General features: G+C 43.2%; 1 protein-coding gene across 1 annotated transcript; it reads right to left on the reverse strand.

Annotated features, from left to right (window-relative positions):
* Positions 1-451: 451 nt before the first annotated feature.
* Positions 452-20,063, reverse strand: ift20 (intraflagellar transport 20 homolog (Chlamydomonas)). Its single transcript, XM_080210773.1, has 4 exons — positions 19,872-20,063; positions 7,212-7,297; positions 6,337-6,440; positions 452-2,301 (listed from the first exon to the last, which is right to left on the reverse strand). The coding sequence occupies exons 1-4, from the start codon at positions 19,996-19,998 to the stop codon at positions 2,220-2,222; spliced, it is 399 nt and encodes a 132-aa protein (XP_080066899.1). The 5' UTR covers positions 19,999-20,063; the 3' UTR covers positions 452-2,219.
* Positions 20,064-20,691: the final 628 nt, after the last annotated feature.

Raw genomic sequence — 20,691 nt, forward strand, 5'->3', positions numbered from 1 at the left:
TTGCGGGATTCATTGACCAGAATTTTACCGACATGCCCGCCCCAATTCCAGGTGAGGCTGAGAACGGGATTGTACGATAAAAAATGGTAAAATTCCACCCCCTGTCTGTAACTAATTGTCCTAAAATGGTGGACAATATTATTAAAATACTGCAATCCTCTTGGCATTTGTTCAGTTGGGCCTTTTATAATTTTGACCCAGCAAAAATGATAGAGCAATGGTACATGCCCATAGTGTGGTCTCAGAGGGGAACTTGCAAGTGACAGTGTTACCATGTTACTCATCCTGATGTTACAGTCAGTGTCATGAGACAGACTGCAATAAACACTGACTTTGTTGAAGCATTCCCAATTCCCAGATCTGAGCAGAGAGCTCAGATTGGGTCAAAGAATTACACATTTGATTGAGTCCTAGAATACAGATCTGTAAAAAGGATGAAACCAGATTGGTAGAATGTTCTTTCATATTATACTCAACAATTCTTTATTTAACTTTTAAAAATGTGAATATGGTTAGCAAAAAATTAGGAAGAGATATTTCAATTGGCTGCAAGCTGTTCTGCCACAAGTTAAGCTGTAGTGTGTCATACAATTGGAGAAATACTGAAAAATATAAATTTTGGCACTCATATTAATCTCAAATACTATCGTAGGTTATAATCACAGATAAATGAGATTCTGTTCAAATATGTTGGTCCTTAGAAGAGGATGGTGTTTAGTTTAGAAGACCGTAGTATACCTTATTATTGATTGATACAAATCAATTGAAAGTCACTTGGACCGTGTGTTTCCACTGGATTAAGTGTGAATAAATCTATTCCTTTTAGGCAAAGCAGCTTTATCATGTATTAAATAGGCAGTCATGTACTGGGTAATAAATAGTGAACTTCGAGATAGCCATGAAAGAGTTATGCTAATAACTTACCACAACAAAAGAGACTGAATTTTCTTTCAGACATTATGTTTATACTAATTGGGTGAGGAATTGATCAGGTTTACCCAAGTTCTAAGTGGGATGTTGCAAGAATTTACCACACCGTGGCAGATCAAGTAGTTGGAGTGAACTACTTTGAGTGGAAGTGGTTCAGTAATAAAGGGATGTCTGTGCAGTGCTGGTTTTCACAGTACCAAAGCTGCTCCCTCTATACAGACAGGATTCACTAACAATGGGCAGAACATACGTGCAGTTATCAGAAGATCACTTTCCCACTTGGTGGATGCATCACAGAATTCCTACAGTGCAGGAAGCCACATTTGGCCCATCAAGCCTGTACGAACAACAATCCCAGCCAGATCCTATCCCTGTAACCCCATGTATTTATCCTGTAGGCCTCACTGACACAGAGGGGCAATTTTGCATGGCCAATCAACATAACCCAAAATCTTTGGACTGGGGGAGGAAACCAGATTGTTGCAAGATACCAAAGCAGCCCCACAGAGACACGGGGAGAACGTGCAAACTCCACAGTCACCCGGAGCCGGAATTGAACTTGGGGTCCCTGGTGCTGTGAGGCAGCAGTGCTAACCACTGTGACACTAAATGTAGTCTCAAAACTTCTGCAGTGCTGAGCGATGGGGAGGGAGAGGGTAGCAATAGTGAAAGTAAGCGAGCAATATCGAACTCACATTACCCATTTAATTAGACACCGAGAGGTCAACTAATTCACAGCCCAATGCCAAAAAACTGTTTGTATTTCCTGTTTGGGGTAGCAGAACGAGCCACAATTCTGGCTAGTTTGCTTTCCACAGCATTCCTTCTATCACAGGCAATCAATAGTGCACAGTGACAACAGAAACAGCTGTGATGGATAAGGCACAGCTCCAAACATCAATTTTATTAATGCTGACAAAAGGACACTCAGTGAAAATTGTGTAGATACGATCTCACAAGTTGAACAAATTATTTATAAACAATAAAATATAGAATAATTTGAGTTAACAAAATATTTACACGTGAAATGATCGTGTTCTGATGCTTGCGGAAATGTTATTCTAAAAAAGTCAGTATTAAATTTGTGCAGTGAAAATTGCTTATGTAGTTCAAAGAAATCACGTACAAACCTGCATTATAGAAATAACCGATCCATAAATATTAATTAAATAATCACACCTCATGTGAAACCACTGTTTTGATGGAATGTGTCACAATAGAATAATCACTGCAAATTTCACTGCATCAGGATAGCCGCAGTGTTTTGATTAGTGTCTCTTCTTCCCATTTCATTTCTGAAGAATGAACTGATCAATGAATTCATTTTGTTCAGCTTCTACTTTTGACAGTGCGTCATACTCTATCCGGTACCTGCAGAGAGAATGATCGCATTACACACTGCACCCAATGTAGCATTGTCCAAATGATTCCACACTTGTTACTAGTCTATTCTGGAAAAATAAGCTGCACCTTTAAGCATTTCTAGATATATCAATCTCTTTTCCCAAAGGCAGGGGAGTCTAAAACTAGAGGGTTTAAAGTGAGAGGGGAGAAATACAAAAGTGTCCAGAGCAGCAATTTTTTCACACAGAGGGCGGTGAGTGTCTGGAACAAACTGCCAAAGATAGTAGTAGAGGCAAGTACAATTTTGTCTTTTAAAAACCATTTAGACAGTTACAAGGAAAGGTGGGTATAGAGGGATATGGGCCAAATGCGGGCAACTGGGACTAGCTTAGTGGTTAAAAAAGGGGAAGCACGGACAAGTTGGACCGAATGGCCTGCTTCCATGTTGTAAATCTCTATGACCCTATTTCTGTAAGTTGATCATTGCTATGAAAGACTGCACACATCAATGCTCGTGATAACTAGGCAATTGAGATAAAAAGTATAACTGAAACTCAATTCACAAATGTGTTTTCAAAAACAAAAATCTGAGTTTATTTCTGTTGAACAAGAAGCACGGAGAAAATTTGACTGAGAAAATATCAAACAGCGTGCGGAGCTATTTGTAAATAAAGTGGCCTGAGACTTTCCCAGTGTGGTCATTTAGAATAGAAAGTGCAGGGTAGTTACTGTGTCTGAATCTTCTCCAGTTTAGCAATTATTTGGGGTATTCTTATTACTCAGGTTCTTTTTAAAGACTATTCCCGGGCTGATGACCTCTCCACCGCTCGTTTATTGCGTAGCACTGACACCTCCATTTTGTTGTTAAACACAAACACTTCCAGGGGGCACAGGTTCAAGGTGAAAGGGAGCAAGATTACCAGAGATGTGCGGGGGAAGTTTTTCCACATCCTCAAAAAACTCAGTAGATTTGTTAAGCATGATTTGCCTTTCACAAAGCGAGAGTGGTGGGTGCCTGAAATGTGCTGCCAGAGGTGGTGATGGAAACAGGCATATTAGCAACATTTAAGAGGCATCTGGATGAGTACATGAATAGGGAGGGAATAGAGGGATACAGTCTGAGTAAGGGCAGAAGGTTTTTTTTGTAATGGTTTAATTAGGGCATCATGATCGGTACAGGCTTGAAGGGCCAAAAGGCCTGTTCCTCTGTTGCATTTTTCTTTGTTCGAGAATTACCTTGCAAAATGGCCAACTTGTTTTTTCACTTATTCATGAGAGGTTTGTTGGCAAGGTCAACATTTAGCGCACATCCATCACTGCCCTCGAGGTGGTGGTGGTGAAAAGTGCACACACACTGCGGTGGGTTCATTAAGTCACACAAAAAAACAACAGTTTCATTCTTAAAGCTCAGAACCACAGTCTCAAAGTCTAACGATGCAGTGAATTTGTCTGCATTTTCAATTAGTTTCTCCTTGGCTTTAAAACAGTTCAGTCCGATCAACTAAACTTCATATTACAGACGCCCTTTGTACATTTTCACCTATTTCTCCACAATTAATTTTTATCTCCAGGTTCAAACTTCTCCAACCTCATCCCTCACTTTCTCTAAATGACTTCACCCCGAAAACCTCCAAGAACTTCAAGTGCCTACAACTCTGGCATGTAGTGCACCTCCACTTAATTCACCTACCACTGCTAGCCTTGCCTTCTGCTCTCATTCCTAAATGCTGGAATTCCCATCCTAAATCTCCTTACATCGCCACCTTCTTCAAATTGACCTCTGTGACCAAGGATTTGATCACCCGCCCTGACATCAGCAGTGGGGGAAATGCTAGAGTCCATTATAAAAAAACATGATAACGGAACACTTGAAAATTATTAATGAGATTGAGCAAAGCCAGCATGGATTTATGCAAGGCAAATCATGCTCAACAAATCTACTGAGTTTTTTTGAGGATGTAATGAGTAGAATAAATAAGGGAGAACCAGTTGACTTGGGCTCTCAGAAGGCTTAATTTTGCCCACTAAGAGGTTAGTGGGCAAAATTAAAGCACAGGAGATAAGGTAATGTACTGGTATGGATCGAGAATTGGTTGACAGACGAGAAACAAAAAATGAAAATAAATGGCTCTTTTATCTGAGTGCAGGTTGTGACTAGTGGGGTACCACAGGGATCTTGGACCCCAGCTGTGTTATATATATTATAAATAAAATGACCGGATGAAGGAACCAAATATAACATCTCCAAATTTGATGACACAAAATTAGGTGAAATTGAGAGTTGTGAGGAGGATGCAAAGAGCCTTCAAGGTGATTTAGACAAGTTGCGTGAGTGGGCAAACACATTGCAGATGCAGTACAAACTGGCTAAATGTGAAGTTATACGATTCAGTGTGAAAAACAAAAAGGAAGAATATTATTTAAAGGCGATACCTTTGGGAATTGTGGATGTATAAAGGGATCTGTATGTCCTTGTACACCAGTCAAAGAAGATAGGGCAGGTGCAGCATGCAATTAGGAAGACAAATGGTATGTTGGTCTTCGTAGCAGATGGATTTGAGTTCAGAAGCAGGGACGTCTTACTGAAGTTATACAGGGCCTTGGTGAGACCACACCTGGAGTACTGCGTGTAGTTTTGGTCTCCCTAAGAATGGATATACTTGCCATAGAGGGAGTGCAGCAAAGGTTTGCTAGGGTTGGTCCTGTGGAGAGATTGGTTCGACTGGATCTGTATTCACTAGAGTTTACAAGGATGAGAGGAGATCTGAATGAAAGTGTACAAAATTCTAACAGGGCTGGACAAACTAGATGTAGAGAACCATGGGAGACGGTAGACCATTTAGAATTGAGATAGGAAAAACACCTTCACTCAAAGGGTAATGAACGCTTAGAATGCTCTCCCATACAGGAGGCTGTGCAGGCCAAGTCACAATGTGTTCAAGAAAGAGATCAAGATTTTAATGCCATCAAGAGAAATGGTGAGAAAGCGGGAATATGACATTGGATATCAGCCATGATTATACTGAATAGCATAGCAGACTCGAAGGGCTGAATAGCCTACTAGTGTTTCCTTTAGCTCTGTGACAATTCTTGGTTTATTTTACTCTCCTGTGAAGCACCTTATAATGGTCTGCTTTGTTTCTGGCACTATATAATATGCAAGTTGGGGATCTATTTATTATCACCTCTGTCAATAGCTGCAAAAATTAGAATTTTAATCTAAAATGTCACATTTAGTCCTAAGTTAGAGAAAAGCAACCCAGCTTGCTGTCCCCTCATTGCCATTCAGACTGTAAGCAGCTAAAGAAAATTAGATTGGTGAAGTCACATCCCACGTTCTGTTGGCATCTCAGGGCAATCTGTTTGAGAATTGGCCAGAAATGGAGGAAAGGCCACCCCTTTGGCCCCAGAATTCTAAAATGAAGGCGATTTTAATTAAGAAAAAATACTGTGGCTAGTCACACATCTTTCACTATCTTTGGTCGTTCAGGGAGTACAAGAGTACCTGAGGCAGATGCAACTTTTTGGCCAAGTTCCATATTGTTTGCAGGTAACTTCGTAGAATCCCTACAGTACAGAAAGAGGCCATTTGGCCCATTGAGCTGCACCAACAACAATCCCGCCCTATCCCTGTAACCCCACATATTTACCCTGCTATTCTCCCCCGGAAATAGAAACAATTTAACATGGTCAATCAACCTAACCCACACATCTTTGGACTGTGGGAGGAAACCCGAGCACCCGGAGTAAACCCATGCAGACACAGGGAGAATGTACAAACTCCCCACAGACAGCGACCTAAGTCAGGAATTGAACCCAGGGCCCTAGCACTGAGGCAGCAGTGCTAACCATTGTGCCACCGTGCCACCCATGAATGTAAAGCATGTTTAGCCTTATTTATCTCCTTAGTTGAAAAATAGTATTAGTGAGTATAAATTAATAAGAATTAATGATCATTAATAGCAAAAAAATTGCATTTAACAGTACCATTACAATGGACTAATCAAGGCACTAGCTCAATTCTCCTTTAGTATCAGTAGAAAATACAAGAATCTGACAAACCTTTCAAGCTGCATTTTCTTTTCAGCTATTAAAGCTTGGAGCTGCTGTTGTTGGGCTTCTCTTTGCTTGGCAACAGATTTCAGAAGATTTCGAGCACCTATGGCCTGTAGATGGCAACAGAATTAATGACTCCACGAGACGTTTAGCAATCCATCAAGCCAGTTATTTTCTTATCCATTAGATTCCTCCATGATGGGGAGCATTTTTATTCGCCACTACACAAGGTTCTTTAATTTGTGCTCAATTCCATTACATTTAGAAAAACTTTATATCTTCAGTCAACAAGTGGACATTAGAATCCCTACAGTGCAGGAGGAGGCCATTCGGCCTATCAAATCTGTCCCAGCTCTATGACATGGTAGTTCACCAAGGCCCTCTCTCTCCTGGCTCTATCCCTGTAACACCATAATTTACCACAGCTAATTATTCTAATCTACGCATCTCAGAGACACTAAGGGGCAATTTAACGTGGCCAATCCACCTAACCTACACATCTTTAGACTACGAGAGTAAACCGCAGCAAACTCCACATACACAGTTACCCAACACTGAAATCAAACCAGGTCCCTGGCACTGTGAGGCGGCAGTGCCGAATGACCAATGTGTCACAACGAAACAAGTTATCAGTCTTCATTGGTAATCACAGCAATTAATGTTATCTCAAATGCACCACACAGTCCCAGTACCATCATGTTTAGTTTAGGGTTTGCAAACTACTTAGGCTTGCACATTCCTGGAAGGGATACATTTACCAAATGCCAACTATACAAAGCTTCATACTGACAGCTTGAGTCAAGTGAAAAGCTGATAGTACTGCCAATTCTTTGCTGTAACCTCATAAAAAACATTCAGTATTATATCCAAAGGAATATTACCTTCATCTTTTCATTCTCGGCTTCTTTGGCAAGCTGATCGACTATTTCAATTAAACCACCAACAATTTTCTGGAACTGGCCTATTTCTGAAAAAAAAGGTTAAAAATTGTTGAAAAATTGCAGATTATAACCATACCATAACATAATTAGCTACAATACGCCACATACAAATTGTTCTAGTAGGTGTTAAGTTTCAGAGCTCAGTATATCTTGTTGGAACTGATAAGATCTTAAAGAGCGAGAATTCAACTTTTGCTTCTACAAGATAAACCTCTCTCATTACTGTCCAAAGGTGCATCCAACGTCCCCTTCCTCCATGACACCTGCAGTGACAAAGAATAACACTGCTGCCCTAGAGTCCCAATCCTAGCACATTCCTTTACATTGTTCTGGCCCCACCTACTATCCAAATCTCTGGATGCTATGCTGTGCTGTGCCCAAATTGTACTGCAGCTGCAATACATGATGATTTGGTATTACACACAAGTGGTTTCATCAATTCTTGTTAATCATACAATCCTAAGAGTACAGAGGATGCCATTCGGCCCATCTAGTCTCTGACAGAGTATCTTACCTAGGCCTGTCTCGTCCTATCCTCATAACCCCACACATTTCCCATGGTTAATCCAACTAACCTATACATCTTTGGACTGTGGGAGGAAACCAGAGCATCCGGAAGAAACCCAAGCAGACACTGGGAGAACGTGCAAACTGTTTATGACCTGAGCTGGGAATTGAACCCAGGTCCCTGGCGCTGAGACACAGCAGTGCAAATCACTGTGCCACCATACCACTCTGGAATCAAGGATAATAAAAATCCATTATCCCATGTAAAACAGCCATCAGTTGCACTCAATGAAATGGAAACACTGCCACTCCATAATCTATATTGTGTGTCAAATTTCCTAACCCAGCAATATGAACCTAGCGCTAAATCTCAGCAAAGCCATGTTCTTTGGAAATAGGACTGACCGATCCCTTGTTCCTTTCATTGTCAGATCAGAAGGTGCTGGGATCATGGTTTGGAAGGACCAGGGCATGCGTTTTTTTGTTCACTCGTAGAACATGGGCATTGCTGGCTGCCTAGATTTATTGCCCATCCCTAGTTGCCCGAGGGTAGTCGAGAGTCAAGAGTCAAGAACATTGCTGTGGCTCTAGAATCACACCTAAGCCAGACCAGGTAAGGGTGGCAGATTACCTTTCCTAAAGGACATTAATGAACTAAATGGGTTTTTCTGACAATCGATAATGGTTTCATGGTCATCAATAGATTCTTAATTCCAGATATTTTTCTTTATTGATTTCAAATACATCATCTGCCATGGTGAGATTCAAACCCAAGTCCCCAGAACATTAGCTAAGTTTCTGGATTCATAGTCTAGTGATTATACCACAAGGCCATCATCTTCTCCAAGACACGGGAAGGATTGAGTAGGTATTATGAAACAAAAACTGGGTATGTGGGAGCAATGCATCCTCTCCACTGCTGGCAAGAATCTGATCAGGTGTGAGGCACTCTCAGTGTTACTGTATGTGGCACAGGTCTGCCCATTCCTCACTCCTACACTGTGGCTATCACTCAAGCCATTTTCCACTTCACCTGGAGGTTGAAAATGGACTAGGTTCTCAGGGGTGCGATGTATAAACCTCTAGACAAAGAGGTAAACAACGCCATTCTAATCCTAATGGTCACTTTTGTGTGCTGCTGAATCATGCTGTGCATAAATCCTGAGTACACAAATACGAAGTGTCACAATGAGCTGAGGTTCTGGGGGAAGGCAAGTTATAGCCGGATTAGGAGGGAGCTGAAGGACACTGATTGGGAGGGGTTGTTAGCTGGCAAGTCCACGGTTGGTAAGTGGGAGGCTTTCAAAGGCAAACTGATAATTATGCAGGAAAGGCATGTGCCGGCAAAGAGGAAGGATGGGAAAGGCAGGATTAGGAAGACTTAAGACTTGGTTAGGAAGAAGAGGGAGGCGTATGTTAGGTCGAAACAACTGGGAACGGAGAGTGCGCTGGAGGAATATAGAGAGAGTAGGAGGGAGCTAAAAAGGGGAGTCAGAAGGGCGAAAAGAGGGCATGAAATGGCTTTGGTTGATAGAATTAAGGAAAATCCAAAAGCATTTTACTCTTATATTAGGAGCAAGAGAGTGGTTAGAGGAGCTAAGTATCAAGTCTGAGGTAATGGGGGAGATCCTGAATGAATACTTTGCGTCAGTATTCACGAAGGAGAGGGGTTTGATGTCGTGTAATGTCTTGGAGGGAGCTGTAGATCAGTGGAAGGAAATATCCATTACGAGGGAGGAAGTGCTAAGGTTTTTAGGTAGCATAAAAACGGATAAAGCTCCGGGGCCTGATGGTATTTATCCCAGGCTGCTTAGGGAGGTGAAAGATGAAATTGCTGGGACTCTGATGCAAATCTTTGTCTCTTCCTTGGACACAGGTGAGGTCCCAGAGGACTGGAGGGTAGCTAATGTGGTACCGCTGTTGAAAAAGGGTAGTAGGGATAACCCTGGTAATTATAGACCAGTGAGTTTGACCTCGGTGGTAGGAAAATTATTGGAAAAAATTCTTAGGGATAGGATGTAAGAGCATTTGGAGCGTTGCAATCTGATTAGGGATATGCAACATGGCTTTGTTCGGGGGAGGTCTTGCCTTACGAATCTGGTAGAATTCTTTGAGGAGGTGACAAAAATGGTTGACGATGGGCGAGCCGTTGATGTCATCTATATGGATTTCAGTAAGGCGTTTGACAAAGTCCCTCACGGTAGGCTGGTAGAAAAGGTTAAGAACATAAGAAATAGGAGCAGGAGTAGGCCATCTAGCCCTTCGAGCCTGCCCCGCCATTCAATAAGATCATGGCTGATCTGTCGCTGCTCAGTTCCACTTTCCCGCCCTCTCTATGGGATACAAGGACAGGTAGCTAGGTGGATCGAAAACTGGCTGGGCAATAGGAGGCAGAGAGTAGTAGTGGAAGGGGCCTTTTCTGGATGGAGGTCAGTCACCAGTGGTGTGCCGCAGGGCTCAGTACTGGGACCTCTCCTCTTTGTAGTATATATAAACGACTTGGAAGAGGGCGCACATGATGTGATCAGCAAGTTTGCGGATGACACCAAGATGGCAGGATTGGCAGATACTGAGGAGGACTGTCATGTGACACAGCAGGATATAGATAGGTTGGTATACTGGGCAGATAAATGGCAGATGGAATTTAATCCTGACAAATGTGAGGTGATGCATTTTGGAAGGAATAATGCAGGGAGGAGTTACGTGATAAAAGGTAGACCAATTAAGAGTACAGAAGTACAGAGGGACCTGAGAGTGCAGGTGCACAAGTCTCTGAAGGTGTCAACACAGGTAGAGAAGGTTGTGAAGAAAGCTTATGGAATGCTAGCCTTTATAGGAAGGGGTATAGAGTATAAGAGCTGCCGTCTAATGCTTCAGTTGTACAGAACGTTGGTTAGACCGCATTTGGAGTACTGCGTCCAGTTCTGGTCACCTTACTAGCGGAAGGACGTGGAGACCCTGGAGAGAGTGCAGAGGAGGTTTACCAGGATGTTGCCTGGCATGGAAGGACTGAGTTACGAGGAAAAGTTGAAGAAACTGGGGCTCTTCTCCTTAGAAAGACGGAGACTAAGGGGGGGATCTGATAGAGGTGTATAAAATAATGAAGGGAATAGATAGAGTCAACAGTGGTAGGCTTTTCCCTAGATTGGGGACAATTACCCTTAGACCGTGACCTCTCGTAAGGGGGGAGAAGTATAATTTGGATACGAGAGGAAGGTTTTTCACGCAGAGGGTCGTGGGGGTATGGAACGCGCTACCAAGTAGGGTGGTGGAGGCAGGCAAGTTGGACTTGTTCAAGGTTTACTTAGATAGACACATGAGCGAAACAGGGATGGAGGGTTATAGTAGAGGGTATTAAATAGGGTCAGAGCCTCAGGACGACACCGGAAATGTAGTATTACATGTTAATGTTTTGTCTTTTTATTCCACAGGTGTCGGCCCACCTTGCTGTCAAACGAGGGGCATGCACACAGTGGGTTGTGCGTGGGCTGCTCTTGGAGGTTCCGGGAGTGGCCTAGTACTTCGTGTCGTTGTGTATGCTTAATCCTGGACCAGCAGACGGGCAACGCAACAGCTCAGTGACTATCACTGCTAGCTGTGCAGATACATGGATTTGGGCCTGTGTCTGTGGGAGTTTGCGCATTCTCCCTGTGGTTGCGTGGGTTTCCTCCGGGCACTCCAGTTTCCTCCCACACCCCAAAGATGTGCTCTTAGACTGATTGGTATACCAAATTGACACTATTATCCCCTGAATCTGGCTACATTAGGGGTTCCATTCACATACACAGGGCAGGGTAGGTGTAGGAAGATGCGGCGGCGCGGGCTCATTGGGCCGAAGGGCCTGTTTCCCGTGCTGGGTTGTTCTTTGTTCTGTCCTCAGTGTTGCAAAGGATGGGTCTGGCCATGCTGCTGTAGAATGCTCCAAGAAGTTAACTGTGCCATACCATCTGTCCCTCATGGGAAAGTTTATACAGAGAAACACCTTTGACCCCAAGTCCATCAGAAGTGGTCTAAACATAATGTACTAGACGCCCTGGGTGAAAAGGAGATGGCGGATCTGTCAGACGGTTCCCTGAGCAGACTGTGAAAGTCATCTGGCAGAATGCCTCATCACCAGAACTTTCAAACAAAAACCAAGCCCTAACTTGGCTAGTGGTAAGAAAGGCCTTTCCCATCAAATCCTTCCTACACACCCAGGTCTCATCCATTTGCATGCTGGCCTGGAGGGTGGGGAAGAGATCACTGTCCACCTCCTTGTGGAATGTGCCTTTGCAAAGCAGATCTGGAGACAGATGAAGTGACTTTTGTCGAGTGACGCAGGATTCTTGTGCTCTACTGGCTGTTCCTAGGGACGCTCAGCAAGACAAACATCAGCTGCTGGAGGATCATCAACTCGGTGAAAATGCTGTTTGGTTTGCCTGAAACTTGTTGGTCTTTTACTAAAAGGCGTTATAAGAACATAAGAAATAGGAGCAGGAGTAGGCCATCTAGCCCTTCCAGCCTGCTCCGCCATTCAATAAGATCACGGCTGATCTGAAGTGGATCAGTTGCACTTTCCCGTTTTCTCCCCATAACCCTTAATTCCCTTCTCTGTCAAAAACCTATCTACCCGTGACTTAAATATATTTAGCGAGGTAGCCTCCACCACTTCAACAGACAGAGAATTCCAGAGATTCACCACCTTTTGAGTGAAGAAGTTCCTCCTCAACTCCGATCTAAACTGCACCCCCCCCGCCTTATCTTGAGGCTGTGCCCTCTAGTCCTGCTATCCTTCCTAAGCGGGAAAAATCTCTCTACCTCTACCCTATCCATCCCTTTCATTATCTTGTAAGTCTCTATAAGATGCCCCCCAATCCTTCTGAACTCCAACAAGTACAGACCCAGTCTATTTAGTCTCTCTTCATAGTCCAACCCCCTCATCTCCAGTATCAGCCTAGTGAACCTCCTCTGCACTCCCTCCAAGGCCAAAATATCCTTGCACAAGTGCGGCGACCAAAACTGCACACAGTACTCCAGCTACAGCCTCACCAGTACCCTGTACAGTTGCAGCAAGACCTCCCTGCTTTTATATTCTATCCCCCTCACTACAAAGGCGAGCATTCCATTCGCCTTCTTGATCACCTGCTGCACCTGCAGACTGGGTTTTTGTGATTCATGCACAAGGACCCCCAGGTCCCTCTGCACCGGGTTTTCGCCCTTTAAATAGTAATCCCTCCTACTATTATTTCTGCCAGTGGATAACCTCACACTTGCTAACATTATACATTATCTCTGACGGAGTGTTACAGACATTCCAAGCCCAGGACTATGTGCAGGGGGATGCACTAAAGCTCGGGGCAGCTGCCACAATCACAACGTGAAATGGTTGCTGTCTAAGACCTTTCAGCCATTGTGAAATGGAGGGGAGAAAAGAGGATTTGAAGAGAACCCCTCGGGCTATGTGATTCAAAGTGAATATTATATGTATCACAATTGTATGGAAGCACCTCAGTGCAACTTCATCCACGTAGCTAACTTAAATACCATTGCATCATTTGTAATGGCCATTTTGAAATGTCTGTAATGAGCTTTCAGTATATTTTTGCAAAAAAAAGTATTCAATTTGCCACATTTTTTTCAGCCAAATTCTAAAATGAGATGTTACTACTCAGAGAGAAAACACTGGAAAATCTCAGCAGGTCTGGCAGCAAAAGCTTTGCAAAAGCAAAGCTTTTACAAAGGGTCATCTGGACTCTTAGTATTAGCTCTTCTCTCTCCTTACAGATGCTGCCAGACCTGCTGAGATTTTCCAGCATTTTCTCTTTTGGTTTCAGATTCCAGCATCTGCAGTAATTTGCTTTTATACAGGTTCCTACCCAAAATGATTTCACAACTTTAATCAAGGTGCATTGTTAAATGTTCTTTAATAACTAATACCTTGAACTCCTGGTGAGTTATAGCAGGAAATAAATTACTATTTGTCAACCATATGGCATCCTGAAATATTTGAATTCAGTTTCGGGGAGGTTTTGGTGACATTCCTCCCAGTTTGATTTCAACTGATTACAAAAGGTGTTTATTTCACACACTGTTGGGAAATGAAGCGATACTCTCAGAGATACTTGTCTTAAGCCAAGAGTATAATCTACTAATGCGTGATGAGGTTTATATTTACCCGTCTAGACGATATTTAAATTCAGCCAAAACAATCAAACCACATCCTTCCTGAACAACACTCCCGTCACAGATGGAAAACACAGGGAGAATGTGGCTTGACTGTCAATCTGCAAGCAATCTTAACATTAATATTAAACAGTGTAGATAACCTAACACAAGAGGAATGCTGTTTAAAGCAAATAACCTTTTTAGGATACCAAAAGAGAAAATACTGGAAAATCTCAGCAGGTCTGGCAGCATCTGTAAGGAGAGAGAAGATCTGACTTTCGAGCCCAGGTAACTCTTTGTCAAAGCTAATGGCGTAGAAAGTGGGAGATATTTATACTGTAGGAAGAGGGAATGAAATATGAGTCATAGCCACAGAAACCAGGGAAACCAGCTAATAACTGTCCACAGAGAGAATAAAGGGTGTGAATGGCCAAATGGCAGAGAAGCTAAAATGAAGATGTTGGGAGGTGGGGAATGGATGAGACAGAGGAGTTAGTACTATTATAGCAAGCAAGAACAAAGCATTATTTTCAATACTCTTTAGAAAGTCTGCTAGTTATTATTTTACATGCAATCTTTCTGTGCCCTGTATTATTAATCATTCATTCAAATATACTATTAGTCAGCTTTTCTGCAACTGTATTAGAAATCACAAACCATGTTGCAGATTGATAAACTACCCACCATTATTGGCTATTTTCCCAGATAATGCAATTATGGTTTATAGTTAGCTCTGAATATTAGCATTGTCTGGTATCTGGTCAATCTTTAATGCAGAATCTCTTTGTTTTAAAACCATTCAAGAAAGATAATAGTTAAGATGCTGCAAAAAACTGTCAGATTTAAAATCTTCGACTGCTTTTGTTTCTTTTCCACCAATAGCACTAGTTTGGACCAAGAATTTCAAAAGCAGTTGTTTGCTTTTTGGTTTAAGGTGAGAGAACTGCTGGAAATGTGGAGGTAACTGGATCAATATCCTTGGTGAGATGGAATCAAAGGAAAATCTCCTAGTTAGTCACCCAAACTGCACCCTAATAGACACCAACTTATTTTGAATAACAGCAAATTACTGCGGATGCTGGAATCTGAAACCAAAAGAGAAAATGCTGGAAAATCTCAGCAGGTCTGGCAGCATCTGTAAAGAGAGAAAAGAGTTGGTGTTTCGAATCCAGATGATCCTTTGTCAAAGCCCTTTTCTCTCCTTACAGATGCTGACTGATTTGCTGAGATTTTCCAGCATTTTCTCTTCTGGGAATTTATTTTGAAACTTTGCCACTTGTGTGCTTTCACATGCAAATTTCTGCTCTTCTATCACCTCGCTAATTTGCGGTTCTCAACATAATGAATTCAAAATCTTCAACTTCAGTGAAGAAAGCCTCAATGGTCTCACTCTCGCTGTGACCTTCCCAAGCTAGAATTACCAGCTCAAGCATTCCAATGTTCCATCAACCAAATCAGACTCTTTTGCATTGTCCTTCCCTCCACAATTCTCTTCCAAACTTTAACGACTCTCCAAGAATTCGGCATTCTTCTGACATTAGCGTCCTACACATACTTCACTCTCGTCATCCACCATTTTTTGAACCTAGGCGACTAAGCGCAGAAATTCCCTCCCTAAACCTCTCCAGCTCTCTCACACTCCTTCTTAAAATATACCGCCAACCAAACTTTTAACCAAACTCTTAAAATCTTCCTTTCGTTCAGTTTTATTTTGTTAATTCATGAGCTGTGGGCATCATTGACAAGGCCAGCATTTATTGCCCATCCCCAATCAAGAAAATGGTGGTGAGCCACCTTCTTGAACCATTGCAGTTCATGTGGTGCAAGTACACCCACAATGCTGTTAGGAAGAGAGTTTGACATTTCCAAGTCAGGATGGAGTGTGACCCCAAGGGGACATTAATAAGAACTCAGAAATCTTCTACCAGCATGTAGATAGTAGCAGGGCAATGTATGCTTTAAGGCACAGGACAAGAAAGACTAGAATACTTAATGTGTACTTTGTTTCGGTGTTTACTAAGGAAGAGGATGCTGAGAAAGTATCAGTTGAAGCAAAGACAGTAGAGGTAATGGATGGGATGAAAACAGAGGGGCAGGGTGTACGCTAAAGACTTGGAATGGATAAGTCACCTGGCCCAGACGGCTTGCATCCCAGGTTACTGATGGAAGTGGTAGAGGAGATAGCAGAATGGATTGCCGTAATCTTCTGTGGATACAGGGGAGGTGCCAGCGAATTGTGAGCATATATGATAGCCTTGTTAAAGAAAGGGTGTAAGGACATTCCTAATAACCATGGCTGGTCAATTTAACATCGGTGGGTAAGGTTTTAGAAACAATAATTAGATTTTTTAAAAATTACAGGCACTTAGGAGGTTTGCACGAATTAGAGAGAGCTAGAATAGATTTGTAAAAGATAGATCATGTTTAACTTATCTAATTGAATTCTTTGATGAAGAAACAGTCAAGGTTGATGAAGGGAATGCAGTGGATGCCGTCTATTTGGCTTTTAAGAAATCTGTTACGTACCACATAAAAGGTTGGCTGACAAAATTGAAGTTCAGCAAATAGGAGGGTCAGTCTCAATTTTGGTAAAAGTTGTCTCATGGACAAACAAAATATAATGAATGATTCAGATATCAAAATATTCAATAAACTTTCACAATTTGTCAATGATACCAAACGTGGGAGGTATGACAAGCAGTGAAGATGATACCAATCAACTACAACAGAATACAGACTGATAGCAGAATGGATAGACAAGTGACAGGTGGAATTTAATCACGTGAAATGTAAGGTGACATCTTTTGTAAAAGGAATAGAGAAAGACAATGGCACGGTGCTAAAGTGTGCAGGGACAGAGACCTTGGTGGTTGCTGGAAAGAGGGTAATTAGAATTGACCTTTTGAAGGGGGAGGACAGATTGAAAGGATAGTAAGCAAAGCATATGTTGAGCTTTGTAAATAGTGCCACTGGGTACCAAAACAGGAACATTATGTTGAATATTTATAAAGTTATGGTCAGGTCCCCATTGGGATATCATGTCCAGATCTGGCCAACAGACTTTAGGAAGGGTGTGAAGACCCTTGAGAAGGTGCAGAGGGGAGTTACCAGAATGATTCCAGGGATGGGGGAATTTTACTACAATGTTTAGCTGAAGAACCTGTGGTTGTTCTCTTTTGAGTAAAGGAGGTTGAAGGGAGATCTGACACTGATGTACAAGATTATGACAGGTTCAGAAAAGTCAAAAGTTTATTTATTAGGCACAAGTAAAGCTTACATTAACACTGCAATGAAGTTACTGTGAAATTCCCCGAGTCGCCACACTCCAGCACCTGTTTCGGTACACTGAAGGAGAATTTAGCATGGCCAACTCACCTATCCAGCACATCTTTCAGACAGTGGGAGGAAACCAGAGGAAACTCACATAGACATGGGGAGAACATGCAAATGCCACACAGTCACCCAAGCCTGGGATTGAACCCAGTCCCTGGCGACAGCAGTGCTAACCACTGTGCCACCGTGCAATGAGATGGATGGAGAAAAGCTATTCTCATTAGCTGATGGTACAAGGATTATGGGCCACTGACTTAATGTTTTGGGCAAGAGATGCATGAGGGGACAATTTTTTAAAATGCAAGGAGTGGTAATAACCTCTGCCAACAACGGCAGGGGAAGCTAGGATGTTTAATGATTTCAAAAGGAAATTAAATCGACACTTGAAAGAAATAACCATGCAGGCCGTGTGGATGTATTAACAAAATACTACAGTTCAGAAGAGGCGCTTCAGCCTATCAAGTCTGCATCAATGCACGATAGGCTGTGACCTGCCCACCTAATCCCACTTGCCAGCACTTAGCCCATAGCCTTGAATGTTACGGCATGCCAAGTACTCATCCAGACACTTTTTAAAGGATGCGAGGTATCCCACCTCCATCACCCCCGCCAGGCAGTGCATTCCAGACCGTCACCAACTTCTCGGTAAATAAGTTTTCCCTCAAATCCCCCCTAAACCTCCCATCCCTAACTTTTAACTTGTGTCTCCTCATAACTGACCCTTCAACTAAGAGGAACAGCTGCTCCCTATCTGTTCCCCTCATAATCTTGAACACCTCAATCAGGTCACCCCTCAGTCTTCTCGCTCATCTATGTCATTTATACAAATGACGAACAATAGGGATCCCCGTGGTATGCCACTAGTCTCTAGTCACTAAAGCAGCCATCAGTCATCACTGTCTGTCTCCTACCACTAAGCCAATTATGAATCCACCTTATCAGATCACCCTGTATCCCAAATGCATTTGCCTTCTTTATAAGTCTCTCTTGTGGGACTTTGTCAATGGCTTTGCTGATATCCATGTAAACTACATCAATTGCACTACCCTCATCTGCACACTTGGATACATGCTCAAAAAATTCAATTCTACATAGGTCCAGCATGAATCCGATGGACTAAATGGTCTCATTCTATGCCTACGAACGCTCCGGTTTCCTCCCACTATCCAAAGATGTGCAGATTAAGCAGATTGGCCATACTAAATTGCTCCTTACTGTCAAAAGGTTTGTAGCTTAGGTGGATTAGCCATGGTAGATGTGCAGGGTTACAGTGATAGGATGGAGGGAGAGCCTGGGTGGAATGCACTTTTGGTGAGTTGGTGTAGACCCGATGGGCCCAACAGTTTCTTTCTGCTCTGTAGTTTCTCTATGAGGTTTCAACTGCTGACTTCTTTTGCGCTCTTATCCACTAATGCTCAGAGCAGTTTATACAGCTCTGTGATCAGCACACATCTCCAAATCAGAAAGTCATGATCTAAGTGCCACTCCAGAGACTTGAGGACATACTCAAGGCCAACACTCCAGTGCAGTACAGAAGGGAATGCGCCACCAGCATTGACGTAATCTTTTGGATGAGCTTAAGTTTATTTATTAGTGTCACAAGTAGACTTACATTAAAACTGCCCAATTCATCATGCAAACTAGTCTCCCATCCATTGACTCTGTCTACATTTCCCGCTGCCTCGGCAAAGCAGCCAGCATAATTAAGGACCTCATGCACCCCAGAAATTTTCTCTCCCACAATCTTCCTTCAGGAAGAAGGTATAAAAGTTTGAGGTCACGTACTGGCTAAGTCAGGGGTTCTATTTGTTGATACGCAGGGTAGAATAGGTGTAGGGTGATGCGGCGGCGCGGGCTTGTTGGGCCGAAGGGCCTGTTTCCCGTACTGGGTTGTTCTTTGACTCAAGAATGGCTTCTTCCTTGCTGCTGTCAGACTTTTGAAAGGACTTACCTTGCATTGAGTTGATCTATCTCTACACCCTAGCTATGACTGTAACACTATTCTGCACTCATTTCCTTCTCTATGAACAGTATGCTTTGACAACATAGCATTCACTGTATGTTAATACATATGACAATAATAAATCAAATCAAAGTACACAGAGGGAGAATTTAGCAGGGCCAATGCACCTCACCAGCACATCTTTTGGATTGTGGAGGGAAAACCAGAGTACCAGAGGAAACCCACGCACAAATGGAAAGAATGTACAAACTCCACACAGATGGCAGGGCAAGCCAGGAACTGAACCCAGGTCCCTGGCATTGTAAGGCAGTAACACTAACCACTGTGCCATCTGAGACTTTAAACTGAAGTTGTCAGTTAAGGTTGGATATAAAACATCTCATGGTAACATTCCAAATATTAGGGAAAATCTCCCAGTATTCCTACCAATATTAATCCCTCAACAGAGGTGATGGGATCTTGCTGTGCACACACCGTTTGCCACGTCTCCCACAGCGACTAAACTTCAAAAAAGTTCATCACGGGCCGCAGAACATTTTGGGACGTCCTTAGGTGGCGAAAGATGCTAAGTAAATGCAGTTTTCTCCTCTTTTATCCGAGTTTTTTCCCCCCTCCCCCGCTTTACTCCCATACGGTGGCCTCCTTGTACCTACTTTCCACAAAATCCTTGCACTCCTCCTTCAGTTCGGTGGTATTTTGAGCCACCTCAGGGTCCAGGACCCTCAATTTGTTGAGCTCGTCGAAGTGTAGGCCGGCCTCCCCCAGGGCCTCCATCGTCATCCCAACCACACGCCCGGCTCCCTCTTCCCACTGCCACGGCGACGGCCCTCGTCCGTGGCCACGGAGCATGCGCGGCTGGTTGGTTTTTGGTTGGGGGGGCTGGTGTGCGGTTCCACCTGCGCATGCTCAGTGACAGATCTCTTTGGGCCCAGCTAGGAGTGTGTGTAACGTTTTCTTCCCAGTCAAGAACGTTAGTTTACCCATCTGTCAAAGATATATTATGTAGACGAGTAAAAACTGCCATTGCTGTCTAACAGTTAAATAAATCGAATCTTACTCCTCATTATTAAAATATAATTTATGGATGGTGCCTACCAACATCCCACTGGTAGGAGGAGGCATACGCTTGCGCAGTAAGCTGGCCCCGGCTGGCCGGTGCCATGCGCATGTGCCAGTGAGTGCCGGCTGCAGAACCACGCGCGTGAGCAGTATACTGGCGAGTAAGTTGTCTCACAACACCAGGTTAAAGTCCAACGGGTTTTTTTTTGGTAGCACGAGCTTCCTGCGTTAGGCGAGAGCCGGCTAGAGCCATGCACATGCGCAGTAAACCAGTGAGAGTGGGCGGGACACGTGCGCGTGCGCACTGGGCTGGTGAGTGACGGTGAAAGATCTACGCGTGTGCGCAGTAGGCTGGTGGGAGCCGTGGGGCGGAGCTCGCGGTGGCGTGAGGTCACTTCCGGCTCAACAGGCTCA

This window comes from Carcharhinus amblyrhynchos, chromosome 23 (genome assembly GCF_965287045.1).
Source record: "Carcharhinus amblyrhynchos chromosome 23, sCarAmb.v2.hapA, whole genome shotgun sequence".
In the NCBI taxonomy this organism is placed as follows: domain Eukaryota; kingdom Metazoa; phylum Chordata; class Chondrichthyes; order Carcharhiniformes; family Carcharhinidae; genus Carcharhinus; species Carcharhinus amblyrhynchos.

Bases quoted from the DNA above. Each gene is read 5' to 3' on its own strand.
- ift20 (XM_080210773.1), bottom strand. From the start codon at position 19,998: ATGACGATGGAGGCCCTGGGGGAGGCCGGCCTACACTTCGACGAGCTC. The intron at 6,441-7,211 runs GTAATATTCCTT...TGCCATCTACAG, and splicing joins CCGAGAATGAAAAGATGAAG to GCCATAGGTGCTCGAAATCT. The intron at 2,302-6,336 runs GTTTGTCAGATT...TTCTCTCTGCAG, and splicing joins AAGAAAATGCAGCTTGAAAG to GTACCGGATAGAGTATGACG.